At 36.5% G+C, this 17,192-nt stretch overlaps 2 protein-coding genes across 2 annotated transcripts in view; one reads left to right on the top strand and one right to left on the bottom strand.

The window, feature by feature from the left end:
* The first annotated feature begins 4,825 nt into the window (after positions 1 to 4,825).
* On the top strand, positions 4,826 to 14,513 carry LOC137385262 (serrate RNA effector molecule homolog). The gene is made up of 17 exons (XM_068071703.1): positions 4,826 to 4,982; positions 5,638 to 5,736; positions 5,857 to 6,042; positions 7,365 to 7,559; positions 8,711 to 8,880; positions 9,123 to 9,325; positions 9,431 to 9,689; positions 9,824 to 9,945; positions 10,041 to 10,181; positions 10,294 to 10,494; positions 10,592 to 10,679; positions 10,895 to 11,128; positions 12,316 to 12,424; positions 12,731 to 12,884; positions 13,769 to 13,967; positions 14,166 to 14,259; positions 14,345 to 14,513. The coding sequence occupies exons 1-17, from the start codon at positions 4,837 to 4,839 to the stop codon at positions 14,412 to 14,414; spliced, it is 2,670 nt and encodes an 889-aa protein (XP_067927804.1). The 5' UTR covers positions 4,826 to 4,836; the 3' UTR covers positions 14,415 to 14,513.
* A 69-nt stretch (positions 14,514 to 14,582) lies between these two features.
* LOC137385255 (TP53-binding protein 1-like) overlaps positions 14,583 to 17,192 on the bottom strand; it is a 40,249-nt gene continuing 37,639 nt past the window's right edge. The window contains exons 23-24 of the mRNA XM_068071693.1: positions 14,858 to 15,012; positions 14,583 to 14,719 (exon numbers count right to left, since the gene is read on the bottom strand). Coding sequence (XP_067927794.1) covers positions 14,583 to 14,719; positions 14,858 to 15,012 — 292 coding nt within the window. The remainder of the gene's footprint in view (positions 14,720 to 14,857; positions 15,013 to 17,192) is intronic.

Genomic DNA, 17,192 nt, shown 5'->3' with positions numbered 1-17,192 from the left:
GAGCATCCAGTACATGTGAGCTGTGATATGTTGTTGTCAAGTCTGCCTAGAAAATTGTTACGCAGCTCTTAAAAATCAGGAAAATCTAAAGATTGAAAATAAGGAATGTGATGGAGGGGGCAGCATTGGGAGGAGCAATTTTGTTTTGTGCAATATTTGGTGCAATATTTTCATGGTCAATGATGTCCATTAAATCATGATCATCATCTGGAAACAAAGGGGTGCCAAGTCCTTGTCATTTACATTGTCTACAACTTCTACTAAAGAATTCTCTGAATCAGATGAGTTGTTGTTGTTATTATTTTGAGTAGCGTGTTGTTGAACATTAGCATTAGATGTTATGGTTGCTGTGAGGACCTTCTATTTATCCTCCTATTGAGCTGTAATAATTGGGAGGCACGTGGACGGCCACTGCGACGACGGGGTGTTCTGGGAGGTTGTATGTTCATGGTAGTTGTCAAGTTGTTTTGAAATGAAATTCTAAAGGTCAATTATGCAAAACAAAAAGGTTGAATAAAAATCAGACCTAATCTACTACTATCTCAAACCTATGCTTTACAACTATAAAATAAATATTAATTAAAGCTGTAGGCCTAACCTACTGTACTGTATGTAATTTAACTAACAACAGCAATAATGAAATATGTTTATTATATCTCTTCAATGCAATAGGAGAACTGCAACCCAACTGCAATGGTAGCTGTAGGCCTACTGTACTGGATGTTATGTAACAAACAGCAATAATGAAAGGATAATGTGATGTTTATATCGCTCCACTGCAATAGGAGAAATGCAATATTAGCAGTCAAATGGCACTGCAGTGCAATAGGAGAGCTGCAATGGTAACTGTAATGTACAACAAACAACATTAATGAAAGGAAAAGATTATATGTTTATATCTCTCCCCTGCAATAGAAGAAATGCAATATTAGAAGTAAATGGCAAGCTGCTGTGTAATATACACAGTGAAAGTTGGTTGTATTGAATGTAGATGGTTTTGACAGCGATCTGTAACAGCGATCTGTAACAGCGATTTAACAGCGAAAGCAAGCATTAGCATTCACATGTGTCTGGAAGTTTTCTGCAAACTGGAGCAAAATAAAGAAATGTTCTTGTCATAAAGGGGCATTGTAGTTCGGCCCTAGCTTGTATATAAGATGTAAAGAAATTTGGCTAATGTTTTAGATAATTTAATGAAACTTCAGTGATTGAACAAAAAACAGGCTGATAAACTGTGTACCACATTTTCGTACTTGTAAATCGGTCTACGCCTCAAACGGTCTACGTTTATTACAGAAACCTTCGGCAATTGAGCAATCCCATGGACTGGTGAAATGTGCACGTTTTTCTCGTGAAATGCGCACGGCTTTATGGTTCTACTATTTTTTGTTGGCCGATCTTAATTTTGATTAAAAAGCTTGTCAGGTTTTAATGACGATTTTAGGCCAAATTCATCTTTCAAGTTATGTATCATCCGATCAGATGGGTAAGTTTTAGGATATTGTCGAGAATTTTCAAAGACTTGGTAACATATGTATTTAAATAGGTGTATATGTGTTTTGTATCATTATTATACTTAAACGACTCCACAGAAAAATGGTTAAATTTTTTGATGGGATTTCGGTACAAAGGTTTGGGTATGGCCGTTGGTGGATACTCTTCGGGAGTTGTGTGCACATATGCATTTATAATAAAGCAACCAAACACGAGCGAAGCGAGTGTTTGGTCGTGGGATGATGGGTTTATTGCCTGTTGATAGAAGTGAAATGTTTTTTTATCATTTTACAAGAAAAAATTGTGAAACCTTTTTCAGTTGTTTTATTAAATTGTTTAGTCCAATTATATTGAACACGAATTGTGGATGTTACTGATACCCTAGGGGTTTTATCTAGAAAGGCATGCGTAGTTGTTACTGTGCGGCACAAGCATTTGGTAATTTTATGAACATATTAAACCATAACTGTCTCGAACAACTTTTATTGTATTTTATAGGTAAATCAGCCACGCTTATTCCGATTTTGTACTCAAAATAAAGATTGGTCCACTAACCTTCAAAGTCATTTAGGCTTTTTTAAAGCATTTCACTATCCGTTTCGAAAACAACACAATCGGCATTACAAGCTCCGCCCATAAATATGTAACGAAACCTAGCTTTTTCAGGAATGGAAGTTAGGAATGTTTAGTCCGATTTAGAATAATAGAGACGGGTGTCGCAAAACTCATTATTATCTAAATCCAGCCTCTAAAACAATCTGTCTTTTATGAAAGGTATATAAACTATGTAAAATTGCTCGTATCTTGTTACATGATGTTTAAATAGGCTGAACTCCAAGAAAAGTGAGCTCAAAAGGCGCATTTTATCACAAGCTAGCGTTGTTATCGCGCTTTTTTGAATATGCAATGTTAAATAGCTTATCTACCTTTTAGAAAAGACTGACTATTTTTAAGGCTGAATTTAGATATTAATGGATTTTAAAACACCCATCTCTATTATTCTAAGTTGGTCTAAACATCCCTACGTAACTTCTGTTACTAAAAAGCTAGGTTACATCACATATTTATGGGCGGAGCTTGTTGTGCCGATCGTGTTGTTTTCGAGACCGATATTAAAACGCTGTAAAAAAGCCTTCATTACTCTGAAAGTTAGTAGACTAATCTTTATTTTGAGTACAAAATCGGAATCAGCGTGTCTGTTTTACCTAGTATACAGGATAAAAGTTGTACGTGACAGTTATGGTTTAAATTAAATATTGTTTATAGATGTTGCAAGGTTGTTTGTAGACAATCCGGTCCATCGTTCCTTCAACTTCTAATTATCATCTGGCACATGATTTTACACAACAGGTAGATCCAGTATTAGGTGGTACGTTAAGTCACTGACTACCTTGAAAAGTTTGTTGATACTAATTGTTTTATCCATTTGGGAAGTTTGTAGGTACTAGTCATGTTTTTTGAATAACAGTCAAACTATAAGAAAACTTTTCAAGTTATCGAATTTACTTGCTGTCAAGGTCATTATTGCAAAATATTATTTTGCACTTGCCGATACTCAATAAATTTCACTCTGAAACAGCACTGATATGAAATGTTTTTGTAAATAGGTGCAATGTACAAGTTCTGCATTTGGTTAACAAAAACATGCAAACTTGTGTCTAGGTAAGATTTTTTATTACGCAGGTGTTTCAAGGCCAATTATTATTGTAAAACATTGCTCGAAATGCCAAATTTTCTATTTTACTAAAAGTTTGTCTGGATAAAGTTATTATAATAATTATAATAGTTCTTACATGCTATTACTATTGCGGCAAACGTTAATGACCAGCATGACACTGTTTTGCAGGTGCTAATAGCTGTAAAACTGGTGCTTGGAGATTAAAATGCTTGCGAACAATATTTAAATTGTAACAAAAGTTGTCTCACTTTAATTTGAGAACATTTTGGAATTTAGAATTTATCTTTGTCCAGGGAACAACAACGATAAAACTAAATGATACTTCTGTATGCATTACCATTGAGACCTCAACGACCAACAAATAATTTATCTTAATTTTATTTTTAGGTTAATATTCCTTATATTGTAAGTTTGATAAAATAAAATGTGGAGATTATGAAAATATGGCGGATTAGAGTGCCCCGGGTTTGCATAAACCGAGTTATATTTACAAACTCAAGTTTGTAAAATAAGGTGCAATATACTGGTATTATGGTAGCATGACCGTAGATCTGGTTTTAACAATGGTACACCAACAGGCACCCATTAGCTAATAAAAATTAAACTATGTATGTACATACTGTAAAACTAAAACTTATTGCTTTTACCAGGAACTCGAGTTTACAACACACTAGTTATAAACCAATTTTGAAGAACTCGGCTTCTGCAAACCGTGAAAATCTGCTCGAAAGCAAGTTGAAAAAACCTGAGTTACTGTTTCCGAGTTGGCAATGATCCAGCTTGCTCTAAACAACTCAATTGTTCTCATCATTTCTTTTTTAATGATTTTCTCTAGCTATATTTTCTATATGAAATTTTTTGGTGCATCATTAAACGTCCTTGATATAATTTTTATGTTTGTTCATTTCCGGTGTTCATTCAGTTTCTTGTCAGGTTCTAGAAAAAGAACTCTTTTCATTTGAAAAAGTAGTCCGGCCCCTACATAGATTGTTTTTTAGTTTGCTTTTTACATTCTACAATTGTTTTTGTCTCTTTATATTTATATAAATAAATATGCGCAAATATCGCCCATATATATAATTTAAATAAGCATTTATATATTTGAATTATTATTATTAATCAATTAAATTATATGTAATATGCGCAAATGCTGTTCTGTGAATAAGACACCCCAATCACTCACTTTGCTGTTTTTTTACAAACCCGGGTTTTGCGTAATGCAGCTCGAGTTCATCCAAAACCCAGCCCGAGTTCTTTGAACAGCAACCCAAGTTCAACAACTTGGTTTGAGAACATGGAACACGGGCACTGTAAGGCTCCATATGAAAATCTAGAGCGTTGTTGTTAAATTACACGTTAAAGTAGATTTTCGATCAAATCTTAATAAAAAGTTCCAAAAGTTAGCAATTTCATAATAAAAACACCTACCCACCTATCAATGGCATTATTTTTCCTGAAACTGGTTCAATTATATATTTTTCTGTAATCATATTAAGAATCATTTATATGTGTTATGTGATGAAATTTTTCCAAGTTACTTGAGTCATTTTCATTGCCCATATTTTCAATACCATCTCTTGCAGGCTATTCCAATTCCGAATTGGAGTGCACTAAGGCCTCAATATATATGGATGGTTGAAAATAATAACAATATTCTGTTGCAGATGGGTGACAGCGATGATGATTTTGATAGCAGACGATCAGGTAGAGAAAAGTTTCAGCGTGAGAGACCTGCTGAATCTGGACGTGATCGAAGAAGTAGCAGAGAATCATGGGATGGACCTGATCGAACTAGGACTCGATCTGACGGGTACGTTTTTGTCTTTGTCAACCAAATATTCTATATATATATTATATTTGTAAACATTTATCACCAACAAGGAATTGCTCGATATCAGCCAAGCATTGGCAGATTTCAGCAAAATACTTTTCTTCTATACACATACTTATAAAGGAAGAATATGCGAGGTTATGAATTGATTGAAGGATATGAACATTTTAAAAGAATGTGCAAGTCATTTGATGTTTTTGTATTAACTCATTATTACATGGCATCAAGAAATGGTTAAGATAGATATACATCCACAAAATTAATTTGCAGCCTAAACACATTTTCAGCATTTGATAATAGCTTTTGTTTTTTTGTGAAAGTGATCGGATTGGTTTACTGTTGGTGCTACTACAGTACAATAATACTCGTAGCTGGAATATATAATTCATTCTGAAGAAAATTGGTGACTCCTATTTAACAGTCTGGATAAAACGCACTCATCAGTGACGTCATGTGTGCGTCAATGAGTTGTCGCAACGATTTTTAAAACAAGGACAAAGAGAATTAACTCAATAGATTAAATTGTACATAGTAGATAAAATTTGTCCTATAGGAGTTTGCCCTCATGTTTTCAGACAACTTCCATGTGCATTGATTTAATTTGGATCAGTTTTATTGGCAAGTTGTTTTGCAGTCCGTGGAATAGAAGCAGAGATGATAATCCGAGAGAACATCGTCGGCAACGAGAGAGGTACAGTCCGAGTCCTCCGCCAAAAAGACAACGCAGAGACTGGTATGCGGTTTAGCATTTTAGTTATGAACACCTCATGATTTTTTGTGCACTTGCTAGTTTTAGTTGTATGCGCTAGACTGTAGAATAATGTTTGTAAGGTTATTATGGTTGTGATTGCAGGGGAGATGAGAGAGAAAATGGAAGCTATGGTAGTGGGTACAGCGGAAGAGGTGGTCATGAGAGAAGCTACAGCAGTGGGGACAGAGGGTTTGGACCTTCAGGTGGTGGTTGGGGTGGGGGAAATGACCTGAGACAACATATCCCTCATCCGCATCATCATGGAGGCTTTGCAGGTCCTATGAACAGGTTAGCTTGCAAGCTTTTAGGTAATGATATACCGCATACTGCTTCATTGTGTGCTCTTTTATAATCTGCTTTGTAACATACTAGTCGGGAGCTCAAAATGTAAATTTTGTCTTTATTCAAAAAAGTCTGAAGGAATATCCCTAGCAATCCCTAGAGTCTCTAGCGATGCACTTACATTATACATGTAACGAGACGTTTAAAAACCTCTCGTGAACAAAGATTTATTACATTTCCTTTTTTTTAAAGTTATGGTTTTTTTTCTTTGAAATGCTTTAGGTTTTTTTTCTTTGAAATGCTTTAGGTTTTTTTTCGAATGCTATGGCTTTTAGGAACAAAACCGTTCTCGTTTATAGGTTTCCAAGACTCCTTCGTGCTACACTTTGCTTATGCAAATTTACACACTTTGCTTGGAAATTACTTTGAAGTTTTCTCGTTAAACTTTGACCAGTAAATAGATGTTAAGCGTTAAAAAATGAAGTTAAATCAGTGTTAAATGAAGTAAAATTGTGTCGAGAGATTCAATGTTTGATTCTAACTTTTTATTGTATACCTGTTTTATTTGCAATAGCTGTTCAAAGGGTGTTTTCAACCAAATTATGTGTATGCCATTGTTCATAACATGAAACATCTTACTGATATACTGTAAAACCTGTATTTGAACGCTATGCGCTTTATTTTTCAACTCCTCTCTTATAGTGGTGTTTTGTTAGAGGTGGCGTTCAAATAGAGAGTGGTGCTGTACTTTTTAACCAACTCGTCAGCATTTTGGGAAAATAAATTTAATCCTTCCATGGGTGAAGCGATGCTAATGTCGCTTATATTTTACACCTTCCATCGGGCTGATCGACATCCAGCATCAGTGTTAGAAGATAATCAGTAGTTTGCATGCATGTTAATAATCTTATTTCTGCATCAAACGAGAAGGAACTTCAATTTACAACAATACTATCTAGCGACTGACTGTCAAACACTCTAAACCACTTCAGTAAGGGTTTCGTTTAGATCTTTCATTGTTCCTGCTAATCTGCCCATGATTCTGTTTTTACTAACAGGTCGTTTGCAGCACTTTGCCAATCTAGCTGGCAATATCGCTCCCTAGAACTTTTTATCATAAAATGAGCAGTGATTTGTTAAGAGTTTTTGTATTTCCTGACAGATTACCTTGTTTTAGTATTGCAATGAGATTTATGAAGTTTTTAGTATTTGCATATAAAATCTTATTGGTGACAATCACAGCTGTATCAAGCTGGTTCCTGCCAGAGTTGTTAGTTAAAGGTCTTGCACATCATTGTTCCAGCCAACAACATTTCTCATTGATTTAGGCCTTTGCACAGGCCACCCATGCCCGAACCTGAGCATCCTTGCCAACCACCCATGACTCCATTCAAACACTTTTTGGCCACCCAAGATGACTCTATTAGTGAAGAGGAGGCTGTGAAACGGTATAATCAGTACAAATTGGATTTCAAAAAGACTCAACTCAATGAGTATTTTCTGGCTCACAAACACGAAGAATGGTAAGTTATGGGTATTATTTATTAACTATTGCCCATATGCTGTGATCACCATTCCATCATGCTATTGTACTTGTGAAGTAATTGTTTCTGGATGGAAGAAATTAGGCTAAATGATTAATCTAGTCCTATGGTGGCACTGGTGGACTATGTTCATTAGTATTCTAATTACATAGGATTATGGGATGCCTTTTTGGCAGTTACAAAAATGTATACAAAAAACACTTCATTTTTTGTTGTGGTAGTGTTATGTTAAAGAAGCTTTCTCTGTAACTAACCACAATTTGTTATAAAACAGGTTGGACTTGGTTGGTGTGGGTTTGGCTTGGAAAAACCATCAATGTCATAGGAAAACACTCACTATGGTAGCATTTAGTTTTAAACGTTTCGTGACATTTTGCGTGCCATTTGTGACGCACAAGGTCACGCTACGCATTTTACATCGCAGTCTGAAAATACTACGCACAATGTAGTCATCTTTGTGGAGCCAGGCTCATCACTGCGCACAATGCAGCCGAACTGGTTTCTACGACTTATGCCATCATATTTTGTACCAATACTTCAGCCACGTGATAGGCGGGTGGCAGCACGTGGTGAGTGTGCCATGAGCTAGCAGCTTGCCACTGGTGAGTAGATATGCTTGGATCTGCTCTCATTGGATTTGATCCTTGCCATTTAAAAAAAAACTGTTTTGAGGTGTAGCTTTATTGAATAGTGGAGACTAATACTCGGGAATAGATAAATATAGTGACCCAGTTTGTGTCACTATGTTTGAACCAGCAGTCAATACAAATCATTGTTAAACAAGGGACAGCTTGCGAGGTTATAATGAAGATTCTATATGAAGGTGCTTGCTATGACTGGGTTAGACCAGCAGGTGGTCTGGAAGTGTCTGCAATACCAACGCTGTATTTCTTCGCCATGTATGAACAATCTGCGCATATCAATAGAGGATATTGATTGAGGAATTTACTTGAATCTCTCCAACCGTCCTTGAAACTGCTCGATTATCTGAAATTATATAGATGCACATTGGTGTGCTAAACTTGCTACTCAACACAATCTCCGAGTCTGTCTCCACGCAACAATCTTTGTTTAGTTTTACAGTCTTTAATTAGTGCCTGCCGAGACTATCATAGTTGCAACTGTCATAGGTTCAAGCTCAAGTATCACCCAGAAGAAGGTGGTAGACGTAAAACTGAACTCAAGGCAAACATGCAGAATCGTCTGGAGACATTCAACAAGCTTCTTGCCATGGGAAAGATTGACAGCACTGCATTGGATGTCGAGAATATAGATTCAATCATCCGACTGTTGGATTCAGGTAGTAAAAAATCTGTTGTTGATCGGTACTAGCTATTGTAATGTCATCAGATTTGTATGATAGACTTCGATTGTCATCCATAGCCATCATACCCTTGATTGCTATGGCATTCCTGAAAAGGCAGTAACTTGGAAACTTGGTGAGTAATTAACATTCAAATTTAGTGTTTTGGGGAGTTGACTGTCATTTTGTTTTGTTAGATAAGAAACTGATAATAAATGTGTTGCTATTGGCTCTTGCAGCTGTGGTGCTCATGGAAGGGGGCAATGAAGAGGATCTCGATCGTCTCGCTAAACTCGCCGAAGAAGACGCTGAAGAAGAGGAAGGTGAGGTAGACACCAAATCAAAGGGTACATTGGCTGGATTGATTGATTCATCTGTGAAATCATCATCATCCAAGAATCCGCTCACAACAACCCCTAAATCACCTGTTCTCTCCAAGAAGGCATGTTAACACCGCTTGCACTCATGTTAAATGCTCAGTTGAGCACTTGGCTGCCAACTAACTATGATGGTTACAATAATTAATTTTAGCTCTTTGTTTCTATAGGAAAAAAAGCGGGCTAAAAAAGAGGCAAAAAAACTGAAGAAAAAGGCGCGACGAAAAAAGAAGCAAAGAAATGACTCGGATGATGATGACTCGGGCAGTGAATCGAGCAGTTCTAGTAGCTCCAGTAGCAGCAGCAGCAGTTCGTCTAGTGACAGCGATGACGACGATGATGATGACGACAGTGATCTGGAGGAGGGTGAGGAAAAGGACCAGGCTGTAGTCGGCAGTGAGTCTGCAACTATTGCTGATGAATCTGAAGGTACGAGAGGCGGTTGATGGTATTCCTGAAGCTTAGATCCTCCTTTTCTCTTAGACATTGCTGATTATTCAATACTTGAATGATTTAGAAACTGCAGAAAATGCCAAAAATTGAATGGTATTTTCTTATCGCAGGGAAAGAGAATGGGGAGATCGACGTAGCAAAGGGAGAGGCTGACAGCAAAGCCTTGCATCGCACTCAATCAGTGTTTATCCGAAACCTGGCCCCTAATATTACCAAGCAAGAAGTGGAGGCTGTGCGTAAACAAAATTATCTCCCCTGTGATTTGCAGTTGTGAGTGCCTGAGAATATCTGACTCTCCAACTCATTCTACACCATATGTTTTTGTAGATGTGTTCCAAGTACCCCGGCTTCATGAGAGTTGCTCTTCAAGATCCCCAATCAGAACGCAAGTTTTTTCGAAGAGGCTGGGTGACATTTAACAAGTCAGTCAATATAAAAGACATCTGCTGGAATCTCAACAACATTCGGGTTAGTGAGCTCAATCTTTGCTCAGCAAATTTTTGGTGAACAATTGTTTGATTTTTATTATCTTTTTCAAATGTATTGCTACACAAGAAGTCAACTCACTTCTGTCTTGCAGTTACGAGACTGCGAACTACGTGCGATAGTGAATAGAGACCTCAAGCAGAGGGTGCGACCAGTCAGTGGTCTGGTCAATCATAAGCAGGCAATAAAAGCCTACATAAAGCTTGCTGCCAAGATTATTCAGAATATGGATAACCTCTGGTCGACATGGAAGAAGGATGAAGGAACAGAGGAAGGAGATGCTAAAAATGAGCAGGTCGGTGCTTGCTGATAAATCATTATGACTGCTATATGCATAAACTCTGTGTCTGGTTATCGTAACCATCTTATGACATATTTTTGTTGTGTTGCAGAATTTTGGTTTAGTTTCGGAAAATCCATTGATGAAGGGCATTACAGACTATCTCGTCGATGAGGAGAGCCTCGAGGAGGAATTACTTGGTAAATGTTGCCGCTTTCTCTTCCTTTTTGTCTTTTTAGCATTTAGCAGTTACAACACTTGCTGATCAAATAATTAAAACCTGTCTAGTTTATAGTTGCCACATTTGGGAAATATGTTTATGGATTACCTCAACGTAATATTTTATTTAGTTGATTTTCCGATTGTCACTAAAATTTCTTAATGATTTTCTTTAGCTTATTAGCACATTCTGTAGGCGATGATGGTGAAATAGCTGAATCAGGCAAAAATGACAAGGCTGAGCTTCCTATAGAGAAGGACGAAAAAATGATAGCCGTGCTCGACAGACTTGTCTGGTACCTGAGGATTGTCTACTCGATTGACTTTTACAACGGCATTGAGTATCCTAATGAACATGAAATGCCTCATAGATGTGGCATTGTTCATGCAAGAGGAGTCATACCTGCTAAGTTGCCCACCCAGTCTGAGTGTGAGTTTAAGTTATGAGACTTAGAGGTTTATGCATCTTGACATTTCCTTTAGAAATAGTCAGGGTCCTTCACTTGTGTTATTTTGTGTTCTTAACTTGTTTATAACTTAATGTGTTATTTTGGATTAATATATGTCAGAAAATCCATGTGTATATATATCATGCCCATGTATATATAATTATATATATATGCTCCAATCGCTGTCAATATGCTTGCTTGTTTTGTGGAAGTTTTGTACACTCAAATCTGTATTTTGTTCACTTCCGCGTACTGATTTTCTAACATGACATTCGAATTCAAATATTTGACTTTGTCCAAAGTCATTTGTTTATCTTTTGCGATTGTTTGAGATGATCTGATTGCCAGAATGTTTCTAGATAAAAATTGATCGTGATTTACTCAAAAAAAAGGTGCGAAATCACGTCGTTAGTTGTTATTGTTGCTATAGTTGATCCAGCTATTGCGTTGAAGTTGCAACATTACGTCTCCATTCTGTCGGTCTCTTTGCACTTATAGGCACCATAATCGCACTTTCGCTCATCTCATTTCAATTGCGATCAAGTTGTATCAATTTTGATATTGAGACATCTTGACAATTAGACATCTCAAATATCTAAAACAATATCAAATGACAGAAAATCGCAGATACTTTCTGATACAATATACAAAAATCTTGTGTAAGTTCATCTTTTAGGTAAAGTAAGGATAAAAATCTTTTGATATTTTAGTTTTTTTTACATTTTAGCTTTTTTGCATAGTTTCACATAATGCATTTGTTTTAATTCTATTTATTAAGGGGTTAACACGAGTTTTTTTAGGGTTTTTAAAAATATTTTTCAAATATCTCGGGTTTTATGAGATGAAGCAAATATCTAAACGAATTGACTTTGTAGATGTTCGACTGTCCTATAAAATTTATTGGGCCTTTCAATTAAAAAACTTACTTTCCATGTCAACTGTCTAAGTACAAAAATGCTTTCATATTCTCCTTTTGTAGAAGTCTATATGTGTTGTTATTCTTTCCTGCAATTTTTTCATTAAATTTTATCATAGATTGGATTACTAAAGACACATCAATTAAAAAAATCAGCATTCACGCAAATGCCTACTCTCTACAAGTAATGTTGACCCAGTTTTTACTTTTATTAGTTTAATTATGCCATGCAATCTTCGATCGTGTTTGCAGTGAATGACTTCATCAGTCACTTTGAGACAAAAGTGAAACAATTCACTGATGAAAGACGTGTGTTGGATGATGCAGAATGCCTCAAGCTTGGCAAAAAGAACGCTGAATCATATCCTTTTCTTTATGACCTTGTCTTGAGTCATCTCTGTTTAATCTGACAGCCAATCGCAAGCTTACAGCAGATATTTTATGGAATTTGTATCGTTATAGAACATGATATATATAATAAGATAAGGTCAAGTCATGCACAGTATCTGCTGCTTAACCTGAACAATTCATGTGCTCGGTGCTATCTCTTGTCTACAGCTGGCTAGGTATTAGTTTTTTATGTTATGAATATCAAGAGCGTACATTTTTAACTCATGTGTATGGAATGTGGAAGAAAATCTTTATTTTTCTTGACGAAGTTGGTTACGGAGGTGGAAAAGTTTATTGCCACCAACACACAAGAGCTTGCTAAGGATAAATGGTTGTGCCCTCTCAGTGGTAAAAAGTTCAAAGGACCCGAGTTTGTAAGAAAGCACATAATGAGCAAGCATGGCGAGAAGATAGAGGAAGTGAAGACTGAGGTAAAATAACTGTATTATACCATTATTACGTGGAGCGTTTGGGTTTGTCACAAACACCAGAACTAAGGTTAACCACAAAATTTGTAAAAAATATAACATCGGGCAGCTCATCTGAATGACAGGGGTTGTTCATACAGTTCGTAACAAAGAAATTCAAAATATCTACTCTGCATTCACTTCAAATTAATTTCTATACGCGAATAAAGTGTTGGATAGCGCTGTTGTTTCCATGTTTCTGACACGCAGCGTGACCATAAACGCTGTCAAATTGAATAGTGCTGTTGTTTCCATGTCTCTGACACGCAGCGTGACCATAAACGCTGTCAAATTGAATAGTGTTGAGGTTTCGTGCCAAGTCCGGCAGTGAAATTTATGTCTGAGAGTTGTTCAAGTATTCAAAAACGAAAATACGACTTTTTTAAAGTTGCATGATCATGTTTGCACCAGGCTGTTTATTTTTATACCAGATTTCGGTATTCTTCTGAACTACATGTAAATTTGTACACTGGAATCTCAAATTGCATATGTCTTTACATTTTGTGGCTAGTTTAGCAGTAAAACTTATGAGGAGCATTGAAAAGAAATATGGCATTTATAGCTAGATGAGTAAAATTTCACGAAATTATTTTTTTACTTCGATTTTAAAATTTCTTTACTCAGATTACTACTCTTACTTTTCTTTTCTCACATGGGGCGCTCTGGTATGATCTAATTGACAGCTCGCTTGCGGAGCGGCCCAAAAAGCTTTTTACACATGGCTTCATGTGAAAACAGTGTTTAACTACCATTATTTTTAGTGCTGTTTATCTAAATGACCTCTAAATTTCTTTGCTGATGTTTATACACTTTTCATTCAAGACATTGTTCTCAATCTCTCCCTTTAGGCGATGTACTTCAACGCTTACTTGGAAGATGCAAAACGGCCTCAACTTCCCGAACATCCGAGCAACTCTGCCAAGTCTGTTGGACCACGTCGACCTCCTCCAGGTGATATGGGGCCACCACAAGGACCTCCTGGTTTCGGTGGTCACATGATGGGCCATCCACCATTCAGAGGCGGATTCCGTGGTGGCTTTGATCACTGTAAGCATACTTTTTTGCTAACCTAAATTTCTGAGTGCAGTTGTTAGAAGGATTTGAGCAGGTTTGTTACATCCACTATTGATAACTTGCATGTTAGTTAAGTTGCTCTAATGTGATTTACCACAGAAATATGTTTGATGGATATTTTTTGGAATTATTTGCATTGTCATTTGTTAGACCAAATAGAAATATTTCTAGATGGTGGTGGAAGAGGCTATGGTCCTAGACCAGATCCATACAATCGAGACCCTTTTAGGCGACCTCCTCCGGGTCATAACAGATTTGGCTCTGGGTAAGTAACGCATGTAAAGTTGTGTGCTTATAGCTTACCAGTTTATCTGCATTGAGAAATATCAATACTGTTCGGCTGTTTATAGAGGCAGGCGGGATGGGAGAAGTCTGATACAATACACAGATTTGGATGCGCCCGATGATGATATATTCTAAACCATGTGTGTCTCCATAACGAACAATTTTGTTACTTTGTTATATAGTTTACTTCTTTATTCTAATGTATATAAAATATAGACACTTTGTACATCTTTAGCATACAACAATATGTTACAAAAATGTGATCATGACATAAAAAATATGGTTCTGAACATAAAAGTATTATCACGTTTGTGTTCCATTTATTAAAAGTTGAATAGCCCATTCTGTATCGACTACTGGAATATTAAGTCTGGATGCTTGGTTGAGATGTGTCTTGCTGCAACCGTCTGCATTCGTCATGATGTAATCTGGTTTAACTCCTGGTAAAAAGTGCAACTGACAAGTTAACTGCATGTCAACATTCTACAAATTACTTTAGCTGAGTGAGCATAAATAACAGCTTTAAATTATCCACCTTTATTTACATTGGAGTTTGTGTTTCTACATTTGTTCCTTACCTAATGTTATGGAAATCTTTTTTATGACTAAAGCTCCAGCCACTTTCAAAATAGATGTCCAGTCTTCTACAAATGTGCTCCTTACGTTTTTTGTTGAAAGTAGTATTGACACACCTTTGAGAGGAGTAGGCTTGTTGGTACTTCTTAAAGAACCCCTTAAAGCAGCATATGAAATAATGAACTAGGCAGTGTTGGCTTAATGAAATTATTACAACTGACAATCTCACAGCTAGAACGCAAGCCTACAAACATCCAACCTCCCTAATCCTTGAATAACGTATGTAAATTATGTCAAATTGTTCCGTTTGCAATTAGAGACAGTTTAATTTCGAGCTCATGGTTGTGTGTTATTACGTGTTATAATGTGGTTGTGAGTTTGATGGTTAAGCTTATGCGAGAATTTTACATTGGCAGCCCAGATTTAGTTGCATTGAAATTACATACTATGACAGAAATGGTGACCAATCTTTAATCGTATCCAAAAATATGATTTCTAACAGTTACTAGTCTAGGTAATCACGGCTCAAAGTTATATACATTGTATGGTGTCTATACACATGGATAGACACAAGAAAATGAAGTACATGTATTGGTAATTTATTTAGCGATGAATTCAAAGAGTTGAGATATTCTAAATATTGAATGATACAAATACATGTTTTTGCAATCAACCAAGTAATCAGCGAGATTTAAAAAAAAAGAAAAATATATTGCACTCAATGAGCTGCGCTACAGCTGAAGCTAAATGATTCAAAACTTGGAGAATTAATAAGTTGACAGCGTGTCTACATTGCCAACATACAATTATTTTTCCTCCCTATATGATCATCTTTATGAGGTCCCTATTCTCCTACTACATGTATCTTCTACTCGATACTGAACAGCAATAACAACACAGGAAGAACACCATTTTATTTGGTCATTCAGCACCTTGCAGTATTATGTTAGTTGCATATGTCCGGAACTGATTTTTTATCTGTCATCTCTCGAGAGGTCAGTAAGACTGTGCCCTCTGTATTCACCCACTGGGTAAGCAGTGGGTGACTTGACTCAAATAGTCAATACCTGGGTATGACTGGTAACAGGGAAAAGCAATGACTGGTAACAGGGAAAAGCAATGCCTGTTTTCTTCACAAAGGTTAGTTTGATGCCTCAAAAGGCTTTGGTTCAGACCATACCCCACATTTCTAAGCTTCTAAACCGATCTTTATGAGAATCTTACCATATACATTCAAATCCTATTTTTATCTCATACCTCACAAGGTGGGTAGTTCAGCAACCAGAATATATTGTTGCTAGATGAGAAGGAGCCTAGTTGAAGTACATGACTACAACTCTATATAGTAGCCATTGTCTCGAATTTTTATAAACAGCATAAAATGATCTCAGAACAAGTTTGCCGTAGTGCCAGAGTCTTCTTCATAGAGGTACGCATCTCGACTGTCCTAGTTAGAGTAATGAATAATTTTGCTTAGAGGTAAATCACATCAAATTAATATTAAAATATTAAAAATTTCAGCTAGTTTTCCGAGCTAAAAGCTGCTGTTGGCTGATTCTCCTTTGCCTATTTTTGATGACTGCTCAATAATTCATCTTCAGATTGTAGTATCGGTTCTTGAAAATATATAGTGAAAGTACGTTCCCTGAAAAGTACGTTCCAAAGCTTGGCCTTCCTCATATATATTTGCTGAGATTACACCGATGATCATTTCTTTTGGTTATTACTACTGGTTTAAAGGTAAAGGCTTAATAGCCTCGTTGGGGTGTTATGGTGGTTATGAAGATAATTCCTCGAGTAACCTCCTTCCTTACAGCATCACGGCGAGTAAACTTTACCATGTTTGTCCTGAATCTATAGCAAGTATTTTATAGGCCTTCAGTTTTCATCCAACGGTAGGCATCGCTACCATAGCAGGTTTCCACCAACAGCTGATGGGCAGCACGAATAGTCTCTGCGTGATCACAAGCTCTAGGAAATGCAGTTTTCAGTCATAGTCACAACTGCACTTCCTGCAAGTTGCTTTCTGCTCACAGACAGCCCAAGTTTGGTCATAAGAAACATGACTACAATGTATCCCAAACCAGAGAGTTTGATATGAATTAAGACACAATGTTGCCTTCTAGCAGATATCAAATCGCGTGTGAGTTTCAAAATCAAATTAATATCGGAAGATATATTAATTGCCTGGAAGTAGCTGTTGAAGCAGTTTTTAATTTGGTAAACTATATTATATAAATTTTGTTGAAATCGAAAATCATTAGAGAGGCTCAAGTACCAGTTTGTTGTTTTAACTGAATCACAATCTACTACAGAAGCGGGCTTTTTAACAAAGTC

Source organism: Watersipora subatra, chromosome 1, assembly GCF_963576615.1.
Source record: "Watersipora subatra chromosome 1, tzWatSuba1.1, whole genome shotgun sequence".
NCBI lineage: Eukaryota > Metazoa > Bryozoa > Gymnolaemata > Cheilostomatida > Watersiporidae > Watersipora > Watersipora subatra.
This window is presented reverse-complemented; position numbering and strand designations above follow the sequence as displayed.

Coding starts and splice junctions, on each gene's coding strand:
- LOC137385262 (XM_068071703.1), top strand. CDS start 4,837: ATGGGTGACAGCGATGATGATTTTGATAGCAGACGATCAGGTAGAGAA. Junction 9,690..9,823: donor TATTGCTGATGAATCTGAAG/GTACGAGAGGCG, acceptor TTCTTATCGCAG/GGAAAGAGAATGGGGAGATC. Junction 11,129..12,315: donor GTTGCCCACCCAGTCTGAGT/GTGAGTTTAAGT, acceptor TCGTGTTTGCAG/TGAATGACTTCATCAGTCAC.